The sequence below is a fragment of the Eretmochelys imbricata genome, chromosome 16 (assembly GCF_965152235.1).
Source record: "Eretmochelys imbricata isolate rEreImb1 chromosome 16, rEreImb1.hap1, whole genome shotgun sequence".
Lineage (NCBI taxonomy): Eukaryota > Metazoa > Chordata > Testudines > Cheloniidae > Eretmochelys > Eretmochelys imbricata.
The window spans coordinates 21,347,385-21,370,595 of record NC_135587.1 but is presented as its reverse complement, the minus strand read 5'-3'; the positions used below and the strand labels follow the sequence as shown (position 1 = coordinate 21,370,595).

General features: G+C 50.0%; 1 protein-coding gene across 1 annotated transcript in view; it reads left to right on the top strand.

Annotated features, from left to right (window-relative positions):
• The window catches only part of GPSM1 (G protein signaling modulator 1), a 143,619-nt gene that overhangs the window by 61,009 nt on the left and 59,399 nt on the right, over positions 1-23,211 (top strand). The window contains exons 8-9 of the mRNA XM_077835894.1: positions 3,376-3,484; positions 10,427-10,541. Of these exons, the coding sequence (XP_077692020.1) occupies positions 3,376-3,484; positions 10,427-10,541 (224 nt within the window). The remainder of the gene's footprint in view (positions 1-3,375; positions 3,485-10,426; positions 10,542-23,211) is intronic.

Below are 23,211 nucleotides of genomic sequence, written 5' to 3'. Positions count from 1 at the left end.
CGCAGCCCAATATGCCGTTAGCCTTCTTGGCAACAAGAGCACGCTGCTGACTTATATCCAGCTTCTCATCCACTGTAATCCCCAGGTCCTTTTCTGCAGAACTGCTGCTTAGCCAGTAGGTCCCCAGATTCTTCCGTCCTAAGTGCAGACTCTGCACTTGTCCTTGTTGAACCTCATCAGATTTCATTTGGCCCAATCCTCCAATTTGTTTAGGTCACTCTGGACTCTATCCCTACCCTCCAGCATATCTACCTCTCCCCGCCCCCCAGTTTAGTGTCATCTCTGAACTTGCTGAGGGTGCAATCCATCCCATCCTCCAGATCATTAAGAAAGATGTTGAACAAAACCGGCCCCAGGACCAACCCCTGGCTGATACCGGCTGCCAACTAGACATTGAGCTGTTGATCACTACCCGTTGAGCCCAACAATCTAGCCAGCTTTCTATAGTCCATTAATTCAATCCATACTTTTTTAACTTGCTGGCAAGAATACTGTGGGAGACAGTATCAAAAGCTTTGCTAAAGTCCAGATGTATCATATCCACAGAGCCAGTTATTTCATCATGACTTGCCCTTGGGGAATCCATGTTGACTTTTATAGTGTTGATTTTTAAGGTTCTTGATCACCTTCCTCTCCTCCAAGTGCTTCAAAATGGTTTCCCTGAGGACCTGCTCCATGATATTTCCAGGGACTGAGGTGAGGCTGACCGGTCTGTAGAATAGAATGGATGGAGTGAGCCAGGGATTGTTTCAGGGCAGAATCTGAATGAAAAGCCTCAGATGTTCAGTGTGAGAAGCCATAGTGTTGTGTTGGTGTCGCTTTAATGTGAAGTCTAATTAGTGAGCGTCCTCAGAGGGTACAACTGTCCCCCCAGGGGAGACCCGCTGTCACTGGGGTCATCTGACGGGGAGACCCTTCCGGCTGTGGGATGGTCTCTCTATGGAAGTGGTGGGATGCCAGAGCTGGAGACGAGACCAAGCGCTTGAATGGGATGGGAATGGGAAAGAACAGCTCTGCTCGGGCAGGGAGAGGAATGGGGGCATGTCTACAGGAGCTGCAGTCACCACCCGTGATCGCAGTGTAGCCATACGGTGGGTCATTTCCAGCTCTAGCTTCTGAGAGTCCAGGAAAGCGAGACAGGACGAAGCGCTACAGAGCGGCACGAAGGAACAGCCTTGCTCTCCGAGGATGGACTAGGTGTGTTGAAATAGGCCTTCCTGTCTAATCAGCCTATGAAAAGACCACTCCCTGGCCCCATATAGAGCAATTTCCAAAGAGCCTTTGGGACACTCCAGCCCCCAGGGGCACTGGGTCTAAGAGCACTGGTTGTGCGGCAGCACCCTCTGGATGGAAGGAATAACCGCAAGCTTGTGCACGACTTCTATCGCCGACTGACTTTGTTCAATGGCTTTCAACATCCTCACTATAAAAATCCTCCCAGCGCCCCTGCTAACTCCTGCCACTAGATGGAGCATGGACATTAAAATGGAGACAGCCTGCATATTTCTGTGCTTTTACTGTCTGATCAGAAACCACATTGGGTGAGATGCTGGTTCCGATGGCTCCCTGGGAGATGGAGAGCGGTCTCTTTCCCAGCAGCCCCCTGGGAGTCCATCGGGCATTAAGGGGGCTGGTGAGCCTTGAGAGGGGATATTCTGCATTTAGGTTGATGCTAGTAGAAGCAGCGCAGAAGCAAAACCTAGGGAACAGGTTTTTATCAAACACACGCTGGACTTCCCATTCCTGTGTGGAGCTGGGAGCAGTCTTTAGGGGAGGCTGGTGAGTCGTAAAGATCTTCTGGCCCCCCTGGGAGCTGGCCCTGAGGAGTGGAGAGCATGGAGGGGTTGCTTCAAAGGAAATGCTTAAACATGGGAGTGGGGAGATGATGTTTAACCCTAAAAAGTGAGTCACAATCTCCTTAAAAAAACAAAAACCCACTGAAAATTAGAAACCCTCCAATAGCCCATTCCCTGTCGGTGTCTTCCTCATGAACAGATTTAGGGGGGCTTTGTAGGTCCCCCTGCCTGCACCCCTTGAGTAGCATGGGTTCCGCTCCATGGTAGGTAATAGGCACCTGTCCTTTTACTACACATGCCATTGGGCTAGTTATGTGCTAGTGGGCAGCCTCTCTACCACTCCCCGGCTCAGTGCAGGGAGGCCTTCCCCTGCTGCTCTGACAGTCTGATGACCCTCCAGGCCTGGGGTAGAGCTCGCCTGCTTTCTCAGGTTCATGCCTGAAGTGGGGTGGACTGTGAAAAGCTGCACCCTGGGGGAGGAGGTGGTAACTGAGGTTATTGTCGGCTGCGGCAGTCTGTGTGTGGCCCATGGAGCCACTCATTGAAAGGCCAGTGCCGTGTGCAGGTTGCATGTTGCTGTGTTTGATCCGTGCTACGCTCCTGCTTATTCATCCCTGGCCTGTGAGCAAACGGGGCGGCTCTTGGGTGCCCTGTCGCTGTTGCTGTGGGAACCTGTGTGCGTAGCGAAGGGGTTAATTGCCAGGGGGTAGCTGGGGTGAGTTCAGGGACAGCAGCCTGCTGAACATCTGGTTGTGTTTGGAAGATGAGGACGGGCACATGTGTGCTCTGCTGCACGGGGGACCCCCAGAGTGATTGCCAGTTTCCCACCCCTCTGCTCTCCAGGGGGGTGGGAGTGCTTTAGAGGCAGCTGCTCGCCCCAGGACGAGGGAAAGTCCGGCAAGGGGGGAAACTGATTGATTGGGTGACGGGAGAGAAAAAATCAAGGTGGTTTTTGAGTGATTACAACCAGTCTTAGGAAAGAGGAATTCTCAAAAGGCCATTTTATCCACAAGGCACTGAAAATAAATCCCCCTCTTGCCTGTTGACCTTGCACGCAGTGGATCAGATCTCCCACCAGCATAAATCAATGAAGCTCTATAGCAGTTAATGGGCTACACTGATTTACCCCACTGATTATCTGGCCCAGGTTTTTTAAAGTCTAGAGCCATTTTTTTCACCAGGGTCTCTGATTTCTCTGCTCGCGTCAGCTGTCCCAGCCGGTTGCCTTTACAAAAGGGGGGGGTGCCCTCATTCTGCACAGCCAGCTTGCACGCGCGGCTTATAAGTGTGCAGCCCACTATTCGAGGTGCAGCGAGATGCCATGCAAATAGCTGCTCTGTAAGATACCGAGTGAAATCCCGACCCTATTGATATCAATGGGAGCTTTGCCATTGACTTCAATGGATCGAGGATTTCACCCATAGGCTTGATTATGTGTGCAAAAGTGGGCACAGACATCAACATGAAAACAGGGCCTTTGATGCTTCCAAGGAGCAGCCAGAAACATACAGGTTCTGAAATGGCTGTTTTTTGCTGTGTCTCACAGAACGCCTATGGATGATGATTTCCTGTTTTGCAGAGTGGGAGAAGGAAGAGCCTGCTGGAGTCTAGGAAATGCCTATGTCTCTCTCGGGAACCATGACCAAGCCCTGCGCTTTGCAAGGAAACATCTTGAAATCTCCCAAGAGGTAAGATGAACTAGTCTGGATCAGGGTGAACCAGATCTCCCTGTTGGGAAGAAGGCCTGGATTATGCTAAGACACACTGAGGGAGTTCTTCTCCAGTCTTGAAAGCTTCCATCGTGTGTGGTGCTTGTTTTTTATGTGGTATCTTTGAGAATTGCAAATCTAGGCTGGAAAAATCTCATCATGGGAGACCCACTGACACCGGGGCTGCCTTTTTAGTTGTTGCTAATATAGTTACTGTACCTGGCTAACTCAGCCCTGGTTTGCAAATTGCTTTCTTGGCATGGTTTTTGGGGGGTGTTTGTCAAGGCAAAAAGGAAAGGGTGGGCCCCACTTTCCAAGCTATTCTGCACTGGTGGGCTCCAGCTGGCATGGAGGAGCCTAAATACAATGTGTCAAACCACTTAGGAGAACACCCGCATTTGAGACCTGGGCTGTGTGACTTTGGCTGAACTCAGAGAGCACGTAGCTGACTCAGAGCCCAGTCCTGTTCTGTAGAGGATCAGGGGGTCTGAAAGAGATGGGTGATGGCTTTTCTCTTCAGATGCAATGTGAGGCCACATCTCTGGGTGAGCAGAAACATTGTTTTACTCAGGGCTGGCAGTTCCCTGTGGCACCATAAGGAACATGATTGAGAAAGGGGCAGGGAACGTTTCTGTGTAAAGATGGGAAAAAATAAGAGCCATCCCCCTTGTGACCCAGGGTGCCTGGGGTAGCCCTCACTGAAAATGCCAAGGTCAGGGCAGGCTGCAAAAGGGCAAGCAGATACTCCCAAAAATGGTGATTGACTGGTGGATGAGTTTAACTTCAGTGTTACAGACTGTACTTCTGATCCCCACACTGGTCATCAAGTTAAAAAAAAAATATCTCACATTCTAGTTCTCTGGCTCCCAGTCAGCACCTAGGTCCAGTACAGTGAGAAGTTATTTGAAAAACTCTGCCCACTATACAAAATGTTCTTCTGAACCCCACATTGCCAGGTAAATATTAAGTTGGATCTTACCCAAAATCCCACACTGCCAGACAGTCCTTTAGTGCCTAAAACTAAAGGTGTATTATAAAGAAAGAACAAGAAGAGAGTTGGTATATGATAAAGCACTCAGATACATACAGAGACTTCAAAGTTCATGTATCAGGTTCTTAGCAGTGTTGGTGAGTTTGCTGGCTTGAAAGTCCCTCTGGAACACATCCACGGCTTGGATGGGTCATTCAGTCCTTTGCTGGGAGCTTTGTTTGTAGAGAAGTTACTTCAGAGGTAAGAAGCAGGACTGAAGACAAAATGGAGCTGATGCAGCTGCCTTTTATAGTCTTTTTGCCACGTGGCTTGTACTTCCTGTGTCCCAAACATAAGCTTCACAATACATGGCATGGAAAAACCTTAGCGTTCTCTGTCCACAGGCATACCACATGCCTTGCTGACTCAATAGGTGTATCCCCTGGCTCCTTTCAATTGGTTCATTGTGCAGCTGATGACTCTTGATGGGCATTGAACAGGCTAGGCAGTGCTGATGCCAATCCGTCTGGGAGTGTCACCCAGAAACACAGCACAAGTTTTGAAAAACAGACAGTTTACATATCTATAACTTACAATACAAAAGTGATACAAACATATAAACAAGATGATCATACTTGGCAAATTATAACATTTTCACAGATACCACACATGGCATATCTGGTCAGATTCCTTGCAATTTTATAGTATTGGTATCAACAGCATCATAAAGTGTCTCCCGTATTCCCTACAGCGTCACACCCCTTGTGTGTCAGTGTTGTGTTCTAGAACCAAACGGTTACCTTTCTCCTCCCAATCCTGGTTTTGCTCTCGCTTGGGTGCCTCTAGGTTCAGAGTGGAAGGGCCAGAATAGCCCCATGTGGCTCTTCTTACCATATTTCTGGCTTAGAAGTGCTGGGAGGCCCCCTCAGAAGCCAGTTCTCCTGAGCCTTCCACCCAGGTTTGCAGACAGAGGCTTGGCTGGGGCTGAGAAGCAAGTCAGGCCTTGGTCTGCGTTTTCAAACCGCAGCCAGACAAGCGTCACTCATCTTTTAAGGACAGCATTGGCACCTCTCGCCTCGAGTGGCTCAAACCGCTACCAAGGAAATGACTGACAAATATCATCTGCAAGCCTAAAACTGTGAGCTGTTATTTTTATGTTTTTATAAAGGTGCCTCTTGGGGCACAGATAACCGAAAGGGTCAGCACAAGAGAGTTGCTAATCCAGCGGTAGCCAAAGCAATCATATAATTACCCCAGAAAACACTTTCCTCTGTCCACAAACATTGGGCACGTTCAGACCCAGGGCGAACCCCACAGAAGGCATCAGTGAAGTTTCACCCACTTTGCTCTAGATCTGAATGTGGCTCATAGCCTGAAGCCCAAGCCAGTTGGGTTTTTGACATGTTGCTTTTCCTATATATATTATCGAGCTAGCTACCCGAGTCCAAACCCCAGAGCCACATTTAAACGTGTTCAAACCTCGCTTATATTGATTTAGCTCAAATCAATACAAGTGAGGGCTAATCCAGTTTAAGCGTCTCCATTAGGGTTTTGCACTGGTGTAACTAGATCAGTTTTAAGCGATCTAACTATATGGATGGAACTTTTCTGATCTAGACAAAGCCAAAGGCTTTTCAGGTGGCTTAGAAATCTAGACAGCAAATGTGCTTTGTTGTTTACCCTTTGTAGCCTGATATGCGGAAATCAACCATGGTACCTTTAAAGCTTTCCCCAGTTGATGAAATTGCCCTTTTGAAGCATTAATTGAAACCACCATTTATAAGTGCTTTGTACATTCTCCTGCCTCTATTAGCTTGGCTAAATCTTGGGGTAGGGCTAACACACCAGCCTAATTATACACTTAATTATACTTGTCAGCCATTCAGGAGAAACACTGTTCGTTGGCCCTGTTCATTTTAGAACAAATTGACTTTTCGGCTTTGGGTTGGAGTCTTCCAGCGTGGGGCTGATTACTCACAGCCAGATGGAGGTTCAGCTGTTGGCATTGCAGATGAATGGGTATGGGAGGACAGAAACAATAGCAGCCTTGACTGCTCCTGGGGGTGGCGGGGGGAAGCCTTTGAGGATTTACAATACTGTGTTCTTTGTGGGCTGATGGCTTTGATTACAGGGCAGTGTCAGAAGGGGTTTACTCATGGCAGGTGGCTAATAAACTCCCCCATGTTGCTAAATATGGAGTGGTGCTGAAAAATCATGTCCGTTTCAGGGATACGGGGGGGAGGGCATGTATTAATTTCTAGCATTCGTCTGCTCTTAGTGAGTGAAGAGCCAGATTAGGGACATAAATTGCTCCAAGATGACAGAGCAAGGGATGTAAATACAAGAAAAAATGTGGACCACGTCCCAACTTTTAGACCCTGCCCACTTTTCCATTTTTCCGTTCACAGCAAAGCAGCATCTCTGTTTTGGGAGATCCAGGGTTAGGTCAGAAATCTCTGTCCCCATATTCCCCCTTCAGGACCTATGTGTTTTGACAGGTGCCCACGAGCAGTCCACTGCCAGAATTTCTCTGTCGGATATTAATTCTTCCTTTAGGGTCATCCAAAACAAGTGGGAATCAGCTAAACATTTCGTAGAGCGTGTCTGGGACTTTAGGACCCAACCAGAACAGGATAAATTTTCTGGAGATCATCTCAACAGCAAATCTGGTGTAACCGGGAGAGGATTTCTGCCTAACTAGAAATGGTTTGATCTCGCTCCCTTTGACTGGCATTCAGTGCTTTGTCAAAGATAACATGGGGATTTATTACTTTGTTTTTAAGACTGCTCACACCATAGGGACTATCTCGAATGGCCACAAGATAAGCCACAGTGAGGCATTTATTAAGGAGCTGTGTTCTCTGGATGACCAAGATGTCGTTTCTAAAATACACTGCTGTTGATAGAGAAATTAGAGGCTACTTTCAAATGACCTTTATGTGCTGGTGACTCCTGGCTAGTTAGTTCCCATATTTGCGGAAACCTGTTCGAATCCTGCACAGTCTGTTCCCACCTTTTAGACAGCTCATCTCTCTTGTTCTTCAGCACAGTGGAGTTGAGCTTTTTAAGGAGATAGCAGCAGTTATAAAGTGACACACAACCCCCCCCCCCACCATCATTTTGCACTGCTGATGGATAAAATATTTGGGATTGACATGGGGTTCAGGGTACGATCCAGACCAATAACTGGTGATGTCACCACTGGCCATGCAACCCTGCATGCCTTACAAAGTTTTGCAGCTGTAGCTCCCATCCTGGGATGCTGGCAGCCAGCCTACAAGCATGCCAGTCATACCTTGAGTGTCTGGGCATTAGTCTGAGGGGATGTCCAGTGGCAGCAGCAGAGTTCCGGTGGCCAGCCTTCCTCCGAGCCCAGGGGTGGGCAAACTTTTTGGCCCGAGGGCTACATCGGGGTGCAAAACTGCATGGAGGGCTGGGTAGGGAAGGTTGTACCCCGAAACAGCCTGGCCCCTGCCCCCTATCCACCCCTCCCACTTCCCGCTCCGTGACTGCCCCCCTCAGAACCTCTGACCCATCCAACACCCCCCCTGCTCCTTGTCCCCTAACCTCCTCCTCCCAGCATCCCCCGCCCATAACTGTCCCCCCGGGACCTCACCACGACCCCCTGACAAGCCCCCCGGGTCTCCCACACCTATCCAACCCCTCTATCCACACCCCCGCCCCCTGACAGGCCCCCCGGGTCTCCCACGCCCTATCCAGCCCCCACTGTTACCCGACCCCTGACCGCCCTGCTCCAGAACCTCCGCCCCATCCAACCGCCCCCTGCTCACTGTCCCCTGACTGCCCCCCCGGGACCACCTACACAATCTCGCCACCGGCCCCTTACTATGCCACTCAGAGCAGCAGGAGCTCGCAGCCCCACTGCCCTGACGGAGCCAGCCACGCTGCCCACGCAGCGGCGTAATTGCAGGGGAGGGGGGACAGCAGGGGAGGGTCCTCCCCAGTCAGGAGCTCAGAGGCCGGGTATGACGGTCCCGCGGGCCAGATGTGGTCCGCGGGCCGTAGTTTGCCCACCTCTGTCCTAGCCGCTGGAGAGACTGATGTCAGTGTCTCCTTGCTCGTAGAAAATCCAAACTTCTCCAAAGTACACACTCTAGCTAATCTTTTTATAAGTAACTCAAAAGAAAGCATAACTCAGAGTAACTTCAGATAAGCTAAAAATTTCTCTAGCAACAGCAAAGAACTCATAATTTGTACTTATTGGAAAAGCAGCTCTATCAAGAAACTTACAAACACAGGCACCCAGACCAAGCTGAGCTATCTTTGTTAGTAACACTGCAGATGTGTAGATGTTTTTGTCTGCCTAAGCAAGGCCAAATTCTTTCTCTCTACATGGTGTGTCCTCACTTCCAGCTTATGGTGGCTAAGTGCATAAGATGGCTGCGGGGTGTGTCCCGTGCAGGTCTCTGGTAACCCTAGCAGCCTGTCCACAGCCCCTCAGTTCCACCGGTCTTGGTTATAACCAATCAGGTGATCCCAACACATTCCCAGTCCCAGATTTTCTCTGCATGGTCTCTTCAATGTCCAGCCCTCTCCTGGACTGTTCAGAGAAATAATGAGGTTTGTTTGTTCCTTTAAAGAGACAAAAGCACATCGCAGCTTATTAACTTAACTGGGGTAAATAACCCAGCACTGAGTTAGTCTGTAGTAAAAATAAAACAAATTTTATGAACAAGGCATAGGATAGGTGATGCCAAGTAAGGGGAATAAAGTTAGAAAGGGTTACAAGCAAATAAAAGAGAAAACATGCATCTAAAACTTAATTTAGCAAGGTACAGGCTTTATTCTGGATGGCTTTTCACACCAGTCACTCTCCTTCCCAGCCTTGGCTGACTTTCTCTCAGTCAGGACCTTCCATAGAAGTACAAGGTTCTGGCTTCCTTTGTCTTCCTAGGTGCAAGTTCTTAGCCTAAGCAGGCTTCTCACCTGTATTCAGGTACCAGAGACTTCATGTCCCCCTTCCTCCTCCCTCCCCCTGTGGTTAAGGGACCCATCTTTCTCAGCTTGCAAAAGCTCAGTTCCCTTGTGGTTGTCTAATGATGGAAGCCAAAGATTGCTTCTGTCCTTGCTTATATATTCCTAAATTCAGTGACTTGGTTTCAAGAGGCAGGATGGCCTCACACTGTTTCTCCCTTCTTGGGGGCTTCCCATCCCCTTATATGTAAATGGGGCTTCCATTGTTTTGATTCCACCATGCTTAATTTACCTAGGACACAGGTAAATAAGTACCCCACCCAAACAGGAGAGAAGCCAGCTGTTTCTCCCTGCTTGGCCACGGGCTTTAAAGCACAATATCATTAAGTATCCCTGTTTCCTCATATAGCGTTAATACAGACATTTCACAAGGATGTTACTCACCAGCATGTCATTAACTTTCAGAAAAGACCTCTTTTGGGGCAGTTTGTCCTGGGATATTGCTAGGGAGAACATAAAACCCAAGGATCTGCTCCAGAATGGAATTCTTCTAGAGCATCCAACTCTGGTTTAGTACTGATCCAAGCCCCACAGATGCACGGTCCGTTCAGCTGCTAAGGCTTGCTCTACACTACAAAGTTAGAATGACATTATCTGCCTTGCACTGACCTGGTTATGCATGAGTCTACACTTAAATTTGTCCCCCACTGATGTAAATGCCCTGGTAAGGTGATGCAGTAACACCAGCTCCCTGAGTGGCTTTGAGCCTGGTCGATGTCCTGAGGTTGATGCAGCGTGAGCGTAGACGCTGCTTTACTCATGTTGACCTTAACAGTCCTCCAGCATCTGTCCCACAACGCCTGATGCTGCTGGAGTGATGGCACACAGCGTAGCCGAGCTGTGTGCGTGATGCAACGTTGCCTGGGTCTGCCAGGGCTTTCTGAATCTGCACAGAGGACGCAGGCCCGTGGCACGTTGCCCTTTCAACAGCTCCCTTGCTGGTCTTGGCTTTGCAGATCGGGGATCGGAATGGTGAGCTGACGGCTCGAATGAACGTAGCCCAGCTGAAGTCAGCCCTTGGCGATGAGGATGGGGATGCAACCCGTCATTCCGCTGGCTACGAAGCGCAAGGTAAGTCTCAAGAACTGTAGTCTCTTTGGGTACGTCTACCCTGCAGCTGGGAGCGTGGCTCTCCGCCCCAGCAGACAGACTCACACTAGTGCCACTTGAGCTAGTACCCTAAAAGTAGCAGTGTGGACATCGCGGCACTGACTAGCCGCCCAAGTCCGCCTGACCCCTTGGGGGAGGTCCAAGTTCAGGCGGCAAGTCCGAGTCACTGCTGATGCCGTAACGTCCACCGTGCTTTTAGCACGCTAGCTGGAGAGGAGCTAGGGCAAGTCTGTCTACCCCGGCGGGGAGACTCACTCTCCGTTACATTGTACCTATACTCCCTTACTTCCCCACGGTGCCCTTTTCTTGAAATAAGGCAGGTTGGAGTTTCTGATCTCTTGCTCTGTTCACGTGTCTTTGGAGCTGCTAGTTTTCTTGCACGTAGTTGGTTTAAAATGTAAAGCAAAGTTAAAACAATAGGAGTCATAAGTGTTGCTGTTGGTCCTCTAAGTCTGGTATCCAGCCTCTGGCAATAGTCAGTATTTCTGGACAAGGTGAAAGCCTCCCCAACAATGCATCTAGACACAAGCAATGGGGAAAGGCCCTGGCCCTTGCAGTGATTGTCTTGCATCCAGAAGTGTGTGGGAGCCGCCTCTTAAGTGGAAAGGTTTTTTTGCAGTATTTGACTGTCTGGCCTCCTGCAGCAGTGAGTTCCGCAGGTTGTGACTACCCTCCGTGTGAAGAGGCATTTCCTCAGACTCATTCTGAGCTGACCAGCTGAAGGCAAAATGCTGCTCATCACCATTGTCTTTGTTGTTGCTAAGTGCTGACAGCGCTCTTGGTGCTTTATAAACATATGGATAGACATATGTCCCTGCCTGCTAGGGTCTGAAGGACACCTGACTCAGACAGAACAGTTCAGACGCAGTACATCAGATGACTGCAAAAACCGGAGGTGATGCAGAGATCTCTGTTTATGTGGTTGCTGAGAGATGGGAACCTGGGAGAAGTGCGGGCTTCCTGGAGGAGGAGGGAGATTGTTTGGCGCACGTGAAGAGGGAGGTATTTCCAGGTGTCAAGAGCAACGCAGGAGAAGGCGCGAAAGCCGGAGCGGGAGAAGGATGCAAAGAGGATGGTGCGAGTGCTATAGGGCATGGCTGCATTAAATGTTCCATAGATGGAGGGAGGCCCAAGACAATTGTTGGGAACAAAGGGGGTTTTGTTGTTTGTCACCAGGAAAAGACTGGGGCCTGATTCTCCCCTTCCTTGCCTCTTGCGGAATCGTTTTCCACTGTGCCACATGGGCGGGAAGTCGTGCCAGTGGTGTGAGTGCGTGCAGAGTCCGGATTTGGCGCCATGCTCTGCACAGGTGTGTACATGAGCCAAGGTGCAGGGTGGTGGAGAACTGGGCTCCAGGGAGCAGAGAGATGCAGATTAACAGCATCGCTATGAATTCTGAACGAAATCTTCTTGTGACGGGCAACGAACCCTCTACTTCCTCTCCGGCAACACTCTGCTGAGCTCCCGACGCGCCCTCTGACTGCTCTGGGTGACGGAGCAAGTTTCCAAAGGATGGTCACTGTTTGTTTGGCTGTCTGGCCACTCGTGGGTGCCTGGGAAAGGAGCCTCCAACAAGCCCTTGCATTGACCTGCAGTGAGTGACATGCTTCAACATTTCAGGGCCTCACTCATCCCTGAAAGCTGTACGGGCATTTCCCTGTTTCCCAAGAGAAAAGGTGAGATGTTGCATGACTTTGTTGCAGGGGACAAAAGGGCTTTGATTTCACCTCCGGCCCAGGATGTAACCAAGCAGAGCCCTGCACATCCCTTGCTGATTTGGGGGTGGGGCAGATCGAGGGAGGAGAGGTGTGTGTAGAAAGGCAATTCCATTTCACGGAGGATTTTGATGTTTCAAATTTGCTTTCATTCCAATTAGGAATATAAACAGAAAAATGTAAAATTCTCTGTAAAAGGGGAAGCCCTGGGGTCTGAGATCATGGACCTGGAAATGACTCCGGGGCACACTCTGCCTGGCTGCTTGGCCTGTGGCCACAGGACCTGGAAGTCCCTGCCCCTGGGACTGCAGACTCTGGAATCCTGGCTTCCCTGTAGCCTGGCAGGTGGGTTGCTGAAAGCCAGACAGAGGAACTGGCAGGACACCGGGCAGGTTTTGAAAGCCTGCCTGGCTTTCCTGAGACTTTATCAAAATCAAACTGTCTCTGTGGAAGGTTTTGGTTTCGACGAACTGGGAAATGCGGATGAAAACCTGTTTGGTGCGACTTGTTCTAACCAGCTCTCGTCACCTCTGCTTCGGGGTTTCTATTCTTTGGAAGTGGGCAGACACAACTTAGCACGCTGGCAACGGGCTGTCTGACCCCTCCCGCCCCCATGGCCTGTGTCCATAGCCAGATTCTGTATCTCACCGTCTCACCGTTCCCAGGCCCCTGTGGGTGAGGGGGAAAACACTGCATGTCACCAAACGGTGCCCTGCAATTCTTGGCTGGAAGGATGGCGCTTGCAGTGTGCGTGTTTTTGGAGAGCACAATGAAAACGGGCCCTCTGCATGCCAAAAACTAGCGTCAAAGTACCCCCAGAATAATTTATATCTAGCGATGCTGAATACATGGCATCTCTTACACCAATATCCTTCATGCATCAAACAGACCTTGTTTCTCCCCATACATGCAGTAACGTCTGGGGGCGGGGCTGTTGGTTAATTAAATATGACCTCATAAGGGCTGACACTTTTCTCCCGCGTTGATTATTTTGTTATTTGCAACAGATTGAAAGAGGATCGCACAGCGGTGTGAGTGTGTTTCTTAAATGAAATTAGCCATCACTGTTTGCGTAGGGTGTTGATTTTGAAGGTGGAGCCTGGAGCTGAAATACCAGATGCCTTTCCAGAGGATTCACAGCACTCGAGCTGCAAACGCTTTCGTCCAGGCTCAGGCCCTGTGCTGCACAGGAGTGGAGCTGAGCGTGCTCAAAGCTAGTTTGGAATGCTGCAGCCGTACCAACCAGGCCACTGGCCTCATTTTGTAAAGCCGTCCTTTCACGTCTCTGTTCGTCAATTAATTAGCTCGTGTCCTCCGTTGTTTGCAGCACCTCATTAGAAGCTTCCTCCCTTTGGCAGATGTTTTTGTTTTGAATGGAGGTGGGAATTAACCTAGAAGTTTGAATTTGCTTCCTAGTTTTTTGGTTCCACGACAGAGTTGAATGTGGCTGAAAAGAGCCTGTGTGCCCATCTGAGACGCAATGTTTAGCCTCACAGCAGACCCAGCAGGGCAAGATGCCCCCATGTGGCGTGGCCAAGTTGCCTCAGTCCTGACCTAGTCTGTCTTCTAGTGCGATGGGGCTGGGTGTGTTTGATAATCCCAGCTGGTGGGCAGGCAGCCAGCTGTGACGGCTCCCACTGTATAACAGGGCTTGTCTATGTGGGGAAATTGACAGGCAGAACTGCACAGTGGCTGCTGGTTATTTGGAATCCCGATAAAGACCACTTTCGGTCATTAGCGACGCTTGCCCAAGATCCCGTCCCACTCGCTTTAACGTTAATGGGATTTGGATACTGGCAGCTGCCATGCAGCTTATTGGTAACCATTTGACATGCCAGTAGCTCCTGCTTCCCGTGGCAAGCCCTGGCCACAGGCAGGTTTGCAGGGCTGCAGCCAGGGAAGGAAGTGCTGTGATGTGCTGAGCCTGGTGCCAGGACAGAGTGCAGCCAGGAGAGGGCAAGGAGAGGACCCATGCAACCCCCTGAATCCCCAGGACTCCCCTCCCCACTGCCACCTTCCTTGCCCACAGCCTTCCCTGCAGCGCTGGATGCCAGCCAGGCCTCCCCTGTTACGTCCTGTGCAGGCAGCGGGTCCCCGTGGGGCCGCCCCACGCTGCTGTCTCAGGCACGGGCCTTTGGCTTACTGGAAACTTTTGGATAATAGCAGCATCTTGCTAGCAACCGAGAGGTTGCTAATAAGCTGCACTAGTATAATCACACTGTGGCTCTGCCAGCCTAGCTCCCTGGGCCGACGGCTGTTCTGGAATAAGAGCGACCTCTTTTTTCCGTGTTGCATTGGAAGCAGTTTAAGCAATGTGGGGGGAAAAAGTCACTTTATTCCAAAATTGCGTCCACATGGAGAGATGTATAATTAGAGCTCTGGAGTTCAGCTGATCCGTTTCCCCATCTAGACAGGATGATCGGAGCTGGGGCCTCAGGTACTTAGTGCTGTTCACTCCTCCTCCCTCCAGACCTGCCTCCCTGATACGACTCCCCCACATACTGGTTCCCAAGTGAACGCAGGACTGGAGCTGAGCTGAGCCTGGAGGAAGACTGCGCTTCCCACCAGGCAGAGGCAGATTGGGTGGCTTGCTCCCCCTCCCAGCATCCAGAAACTGTCCCACACCCTGGCACCATGCCCCTAGCTCCCCAGTCCTCAAGGTCTCAAACCCCTGGAGATCGGCCAGTGCTGGAAGGGTTAAGCCTTTTGCAGGGCTAAAGAGAGAGGGGGAAGGGGAAGGTTGATAACCGAAACTAATATGCAAGGGAGTGAACTCGGGAGGGGCAGCAAATCTTAGGCCCATCAACCTTGCCCCCTCCAAGCCCAAGGCTGGTGTTGTGCCGGGTTAGCATCCAAAGCCGGATTTTGTTTTCCCCTTTAATCTGAGCGCGTTTAGGACTGACTGAAAGCCATGCCGGTCTACGTGCCTAATTATCAGAGAACGGGAGAGTGGCTGCGTTAATCAGACGGCACTGTTTGTTTGAGGCTTTTATAGGTTATAATGACCTCATTCATCAGCGGTGCCACGGATCGGGTTTCCAGGGTCAGGTTTGTTCCAAAGAGAAGGACAAAATGTTCTTTAAAAAAAAAAAAACTAAAAAAAAAACCACTTAATAAAAAAGTGACGGACTGAGGGGTGCGCGGGAGTGAGGGGGAATGAAAGGTGGGCCAGTGGCGAAGATCGGAGCTTTCCTTAACGAACTATGGCCTGCCAAGGAGGGACTTCACCGCACTTCTCGGGCATGTCCGAGAGGGGAGGTAAATACGGTCCTTTCTTTCAGTGACATGGTAATTTATGAAGCATGGCTTCTTGCCATCTTTTACCAGAAGCTGGGTGCGGTGTGACTGCGGGGTGGGGCTTACGGGTTTTCCAGGATGCTGAAGATTATCTGGCTACAGTTTACTGATACAGACCCATTTCTACTGTGGGGAAAAAAAAAGCCAGCATTTTTTCACCTGAGTTGGAAAATCTGGTATTGGTCCAATGTCTCTTCTCCCCCCAGCTCCCGCTCACGGGACAGCATTGACCCATTAGCCTAATCTTTTATTTTCCTGCTCGCTGCAGCTTTCCTGATTGGATACAGCATTCTTCTTCACCTCCTGTTAAAGCAGAAATTGTAGCTTCCCTAGAGGTTGTGTTTAAAAAGCTGCCACGTTCTACCCCAGATGTAGCTGCATTTCGGCAGTGGATGAAATGATCACCTAACCTAGGCCTGAGTTAGGGCTTTCAGTGAAGCCCCAAACCAGATGAATTTTGACAACCCACCCCTGGGTTTTTCCTTTGCTGCAGAGGTTTTGCAGAGCTGTATTCCTCTGTAGAATAGATGCATATTTGTCTTTGTAGCTCTCTGTGTATCTGCACCCATGGAAACAACTATAGGACGTGGGCTGTCACTAAAAGGTGTATTTGTGCTGTGTAAGGATGAGCTTTCACTTCAAGAGAGACAAGGACACGCTCAGATTTGTTAGGGTAAATGTTAATGATGCCACAGCATGAGTGCCTTTTCAGTGACTCTGTGTGACAATAGTTGCGTGTATATAATGAGAGGAAAGATGGCCTTGTAGTTAAGGCACAGGAATTAGAAGACAGACTCCTGGGTTGTGTCCCTGGCTCTTGGGGGATGTCTACTCTGCAACTAGACACCCATGGCTGGCCCGTGCGTGCCAAGGGGCTGTCGAGTTGTGGTGTAGACGTTCAGGTTTGAGCTGCAGCTTGGACCTTCCCACCTTGCAGGGTCCTAGAACCCAGGCTCCAGTTCGAGCCTGAACATCCACAATGTAATTAAGCCGCCCCTTAGCCCGAGCCTCATGAGCCCAGTCAGCAGGCACGAGCCAGCCAGGGGTTTTTAATTGCAGTGTAGCCATAGCCTGAGACTAACTCCTTCCCTGTGAGAATTTGCTGAAGTCACTGATGCACAGGGGTGGTTAATCATGCTCCTCAGCTTCGCAAGGGAGCAGTGAGGCTCAGATAATGGTTGCAAGGCACTTCAGTGGGTGCCTCTGATGGTCCCAATGTGTAACAAAAGCATGGTTACCATTAATAGCAGCAATTCACAGCAAGGGAAACAGACAGAGGAAAATGTGTGTCTGTACCAGGAAGCAGGCAAAACGTAGAACTGATGCTCGGTTTGACTTTGGGACAAGTCATGCTTTTTGGGGTCAGTAAATTTTGTGATGAGAAGCTCTTTGAACACCCCAACCCTTTCCATTTCAGAGCATGGGGAAGGTTATTTGGTGGCTCTTTATTCATGTGGATGCTAAAATCAGCAGATGGTGAAGGGAGAGCATTGTTAGAAATATTCTACCTGTTTGAAGTCAATTGAATTGCTTTCTAGATTCCTCTGGCAGTTTCTCACTTATGGTCTCCATGAATCTGGGCCTAGAACTGAAACACAGCCCGCTGTATTGTCAAACTACAGACGTTTTCTGCTGGTTATTTTCACGTCTAATTAATGGGCATCGCATTATGTTTGGAAAAGGCTCACATCTGATCCGTCTCTTCTGCTGTTTTGGCTCCTCTTGCTGGGTTCCTTGTGATCTAATTAATATTCCTTGAACAATTGGCTGTGTGGAGACAAAGCTGGAGGCCAGAGGAGCGGGATGGCGGCTGTAAAAGTCTTGTGAAATCAGCGACCTTGTCATGCAACCCAAACATGCCGAGCTTAAAGCAACAAACAAAAACAAGCCAGAGGAACAAAGAAGGAGCAAATAAATGGGCTCTAGCCGTTCCTCTGAGCACGGGTATGTGGGCCTGAATGCAGCAGAACTGGAAAACAAAGGGTTTTGCAGTACTTCTGCTCAGGAGAGGTTGGCACTTCTATTTTAATTTAGGGAACCAAGATTTCATAGGCTTTAAGATCAGAAGAGACCATTAGATCATCTGGTCTGGCCTCCAGCATAACACAGTTTTGAGTTTCACCCAGTCACCACTAGGTTGAGGAACCAGTTTGGAGAAATGTAACTGACCAGGCCCATTGCCCAAAACTCCCCCACTGAATTGCTAGGGGTTGGGCAAGCGCAGGGAGCTTCATCTTCTGTTTTCACTGGTGCCTTTAGACTTTGAGTCTCTTCCCAGAGTCTGGGCCCATACCACAATTTCACCCTCCAGAGAGGGAGAGTCTCCCTCACAAAATCGGTGAGTGTCGGGGAAAGGCAAAGGCCATGAATCTCCCTAGAGAACCTGTTCTCATGAGATTTCTGACACGAGGGCTTGGACCTGTCCCCCCTGAGTAAATAACACGTAGAACTTGCTAGAGCCCATTACACCTATAGGCTTCAAAGCCTTGTACAAAGGAGAAGGAGTCTCCTCGTCCTCAATGAGGAGCGGGAGAAACTGAGGCACGGAGCAGTGACGTGACTTGCCTGAGGTCACAGAGTGAGGCAGGGGCAGAGGCAGGAATAGGAACCAGGCCCACTGCTCTGCTTTAAGTGGTACGAGGTTTGCATTTGATTTCAGAGGTCTCAGGATGGAGGCTTCTATGCCATCCACACTTGTCGGGGCTCATCCCAGACGAACCTTCTGAGATTGGCCCATCACCAGTTTCGAGATGGCTCTGTGCAGGATCCTGTCCTTCCTGCCCTTACCCCACCTTCTCTGCTTCTTGGGCCAAGAGGTTGAGCCTTCTTTCCATATCCGGCTGCCTTGCGTTGCACTTTGCATCCCCGGGGCAGCAGTGACTCATGTTCTGGCTGCGCCTACTGGCTCTGTTTAAGTGAGGCAGTTATTCAGTCTTCCCACGGTGGCAGGTGTGGGAGTTACCACCCAGCCAGCTGGATCTGGGCTGGAACAGAATTTGTTCACTCAAAGAACGTCAGAAAGCCGTGAAAATTTAGAGGCCAATCAGCACACAGCTGTGGCCCATGTGACATCCTCAGGGCTATACAGGTAGTATATATGTTGTGTGGATACGGCCCACGTAGCTCATAGAGACCAGGATAGGTGGCCCACAATGGAACATGGGTTGAGAACCACGGATTTAGAGACTGGCATTGCAATGGCCGTGTGCAGACAGAGCAGGCGTCCTGATCGGAGCTCACATGCAGCCTCCCCACCAGAACCTGTTTTATTATGAATGAGAAGAGCAGCCAGGACATCCCCTCCCTCTCCAGTCCCGCATCCTCATTTCCAGCAGGCCTAGGGGATTATGGTCCAGGGGATAGGGCACCAGATTGGGAGTAGGAAGGCTCCGGTTTATGCCTGGTTCTGCTCCTGACCTGCTATGTGACTTTAAGCAAGTCACTTCCCATTTCTGTGCCTCGGTTTCCCTGTCTATAATGGGGAGCTGCCTTACCCACCTTTGTAAAGCACTTCGAGCTCTATGCATGAAATGATACTGCATCTGATTAGTTTCTGCCTGGGGTTCAGGTAGGTCGTTTTAGTATCACATAGGAGAATTCAGTGCCTCATGGACATGTGTTCACACCTGGCACCTCTTTGGCACTTTCAGCAGAGTGACTGAGGGCAGAACAGGCCTTGGAAACCACATGCCCCGTTCACTCCTAGAAGATGATGGGCCTCGTAGAAGCAGGCTGGGGAAATGGGGCCAGGCGGGAAACCTTCTACCCAGGGTAGAGGGGCTTCTACCCAAGGTAAGACGCCTGCTATGAAGCCAAAGAGCCTCTTGTGATGGGAGGGGCAAGTTAAGAGCCTGTTACTGGCAGGTTTTTGCTTCTTGGAGAAAATGAAGGGAACCTGCTGTGCAAATAGCAAGGGGAAGCCAAGGCAGCTGCCAACAATGGAAACCATTGTCCTGTGCTGGGATGGGATCCAGAGAGCAGGAGGCATAAACAGCCCAATGTGTGCTTGCTGCTCCCGTTAGAGACTGGGGGTGGGGTGTCACTGCTCGGCGGCGGAGAGAGATGGCTCCCTGGGCAAGGGCACAGCTCGTTCGGAGCCTCGTTTTTCAGGCTCTGCTCTAAATAGTAAGACAGGCCTTAGCGCATGGCATTTCGCAGGCATTACGCAATCCCTGCAGCATGGCTGTGAGGAAGGTGAGTTTGATCTCTCTGCAGGCCGAGGCACAGAAGGGTTAAATGATTCACCCAAGGCCACGGAGGGGAGTCATTTTCAGAGAGAGATTAAAACTTGTGAGGTTGTGGCTCCTAGATCTGTGCTCAGACCACTAGGCTATGCTTCCCGCAAGTCTCCTCCCCTCCCCTCCCCCCCCCACGGTTTCGCTCAGGTCTCTTTGGTACATGAAACAGAGCTCCTGCTCTCGTTCCCCTCAGCTCCTCAGCGGTGGTTCTCTCCCTTGTGGAAATTGGCGTGGATCTGGGGAAACCTGCCAGCTGGGCAGAGGGATGGGAAGGGAAGGGGGTTGGTCATGTCAAAAGGGGGTGGAGATGCTAGACAGAAGGCAGAGACCCGTCTCTGCCAGCCAGCTAGCAGGCTGGAATTTTTCAGTGCATCCCTTAAGTGAAAGCTGCTCCAGGACTGTTTGTGCTTTCACACCCAGCAGCAAGTCAGCCTGAATCCACTTCACTTGACAGCAGCAGCGTTATGGTCGGGAAGCAGAGCAGGAGACCAGCATGTGACAGCTTGGCCTCTTGGAGAGCGTTATCGCTTGTCTCCTTGCATGAGTTCCTCATCCATACCATCGCTTAGTCCAGCGAGATTGCATTGGTAGGGCTGAGGGCCTGGACAGGAATACCAGGGGCCACTGCCCACAATTATTGAAGGGCCAGATGATCAGTGAGTGTTTAGAGCCTGGTGTTGCAGGGAGGTCACATGCAAACAGGATAGCTGATCTGTTCTGCACAGGGAAGCCCTGGGAGGGCCCAGCAGCGGATGCTGCAGATGAGGATGGATGAGCATGTGGAGAGCTGTGCAGAGCAATGTCCTGTCCAGGGCCCACCTGCCCCTAGCCTGACAGCTGTTCAGAATGCCTGGAAAGCAAAGCCTGCTCGTGGTGGCCTCTTGTAGCTGTCTGGGTGGCATCTGGTCCCAAATGCTGAACTGTGCAGAACTGGAGTTTGTGTGTCACTAATAAGAAAGCAACCAGTCTGTCTGGGGGTTCCCACTTTCCTCCGCTGCCCTGTTGCGAGCTTCCTTACAGACTGGTTTCCCTTCAGCCCATTTCAAGGGCAGGTAGCAAATAGCTTCAGCGGGGCGGCAGACCCATTCCTGCAGTTCAGACAGAGTAAGATAAATTGCAGGGATTCAAGATGGCACCCCTGCAAAAAAAACAATCACCTTTTCCCAGGAGCTTTGGAGAGATTTTAACCCTTTCCTACTAGCCCTCACTTGAGGAAAGCCTCCGCCTCTTCTAGCAAACCCAGCTGCCCAAGGATCATTCACATTTCCTGACTACGCTCCCAGCACTGTCAGTCTTAGGTGCTTGATGTTACGCAGCTACCGCCATACTTAGCTACATAAGTGGCCTGGTTTTTGGAAGTGCTGCTCGGCCACAGCTCATCTGTGGCCATGCAACTGTCTGCGCCTTATGCTGCTCTGACACTGGTGAAACTTCCTTGATTTCACCAGAGTTACTTCTGATTGATCCAAGCATGAGGGGGAACACACACTGGTCTGGTTTCTGGTGATCAAACAGCTGTTTACTAGATATTTAGATTGGGCGATCTTATTTATACTGTGAGCTCTTGAGGGCAGGGAACCGCTCCCCCGCACCTTCCAGTAAAGCACTGGCCCCCTAGCGATGCAGGAATACTACGGTCTCGTTACCCGGCTGTTAAACCACAAGCCTATTCTTCATACTCCTGGGGGATTAAGCCTCTAGCTAAAGCCATTCAGATGTCAGTTGTTTGGGATGCGCAGTTGAGAGTGGCACCAATTCTGTCTGAACGCCATTTAAAAATACGTACCCTGTGTTTCAGAATACTTGATTCCCTTTCTAGCCTACTTCATAACTAGCTCCAGTTGCCTCTCTTCTTAAGCAAATCTCCTTTCTGGGATAAGTGTATAGTCCAGCAAGTCTTGTTTAGGTCACAGCGGAAGGCAATGAGCTAATTAAACCAATGTGTTTGTTTTTCTAGATGTCAGAGGAGATTGCTCAGCTTGTCTTCTGCTGTCAGGGATTGGTGCATCTGAGAGAATGATGAGCCAGGATGATGCCTTTTCCGGCGTCCCATGGCACATGCATGTACATATGGCCGGAGATGCCAGATGACGCCTCCTATGGCATCCCATGGCACCTTTGATGAACCCTTCCAAACTTTTAATTTTGGGAGAGGCTAATAATTGTGGGGATATTTAATCCCTCATAAAAGTTTCTGTTTTACCTTTGAACTGGAGGAGTCCATCTTTAGATGGTAGCACGAGAGCCCTGTTACCATTAAACCTGCTTCTTGGTATATGCTGTATTCGGTTCAAAGTTGCACGTTCAGTAAGCAGTTGCCTTGTCCAGCCAAGGGCATGGGAAATGGCCATGGTTGTGATGTTCTTAGCTGAAATACATAGCACCGTTAAATGTAAGAACACAACCACCAGGCCAGGTGCCTGGGGCTGAGGGGAGAGGACGAATGGTTCTTTCTCACACATACAGAATGACACCGCCCTACAAGAGATGCACAGGGTCCCACTATCAAGAGCTTGAAGCACCTAGCCATGATTTGGGGTGGTTGTTTTGTTTTTTGTGTTGTGTTTGTTATAGTAAAGAAAAAATAATTGATGTAAAGAGAAATTCCCACAACGGATTAGTCCAGTCTCGCGGTGACCTGGAGAAATACTCCCTGTGGAATGTTCTGCAGGAGGTTAGGTTGCTTGCATCTTCTCAAGGGTTTTATAGCTGCAAGGTAAATGTCTGTCCTGGGGAGATCATCATCTGAGATTCTGGCCTTTGTGCATCCCCTGTCGGTAATGTAAATCCCTCTCTCGCGAAGCCTGCATTGTATGTAGCATTAGCACTGATCTGTGGAAAGGATTTGTTCGTTGGCGTTTCACCCAGGAGGTGTGCTCCACTCTGCAACTGACAGGTTATAACCAGGGCTACACTAGAAACTTTTGCTGGTATAGTAATGTCGCTTAGTGGTGTGATTTTTATTTATTTTTGGTGGGGGGTGGGGCAACATTTTCAATCCAGCAAAAGGTCTAGCACAATTATGCACAAAAGCGGCTTTGCCGGTTTGGCTTATTTCGCTCACCAAACTGGTGTAAGCTATGTCAGCAAAAGGACTTCTTAGCTGGTGTAAACTGCATCTATGCTAGGAGGTTTTGCCTGTGTAGGCATACTGGCAAACCTTTTCTAGTGTAGGCCTGGCCTATGTGATCTTGGGCAAATCATTTCAACAGCTCCCCACGCCTTGCTGTTCCCATCTGTAAAAGGGACATAACAAGAAAGTGCTCTGAGGTCTGCAGGTGACAAGCACTATGTACATGCAAGCCCATAATGTCTACAAAGCACCTTGAGACCCTTGAATAGAGGGCTCTAAACTATCTCCATCTAAGTACTTTTATGGCC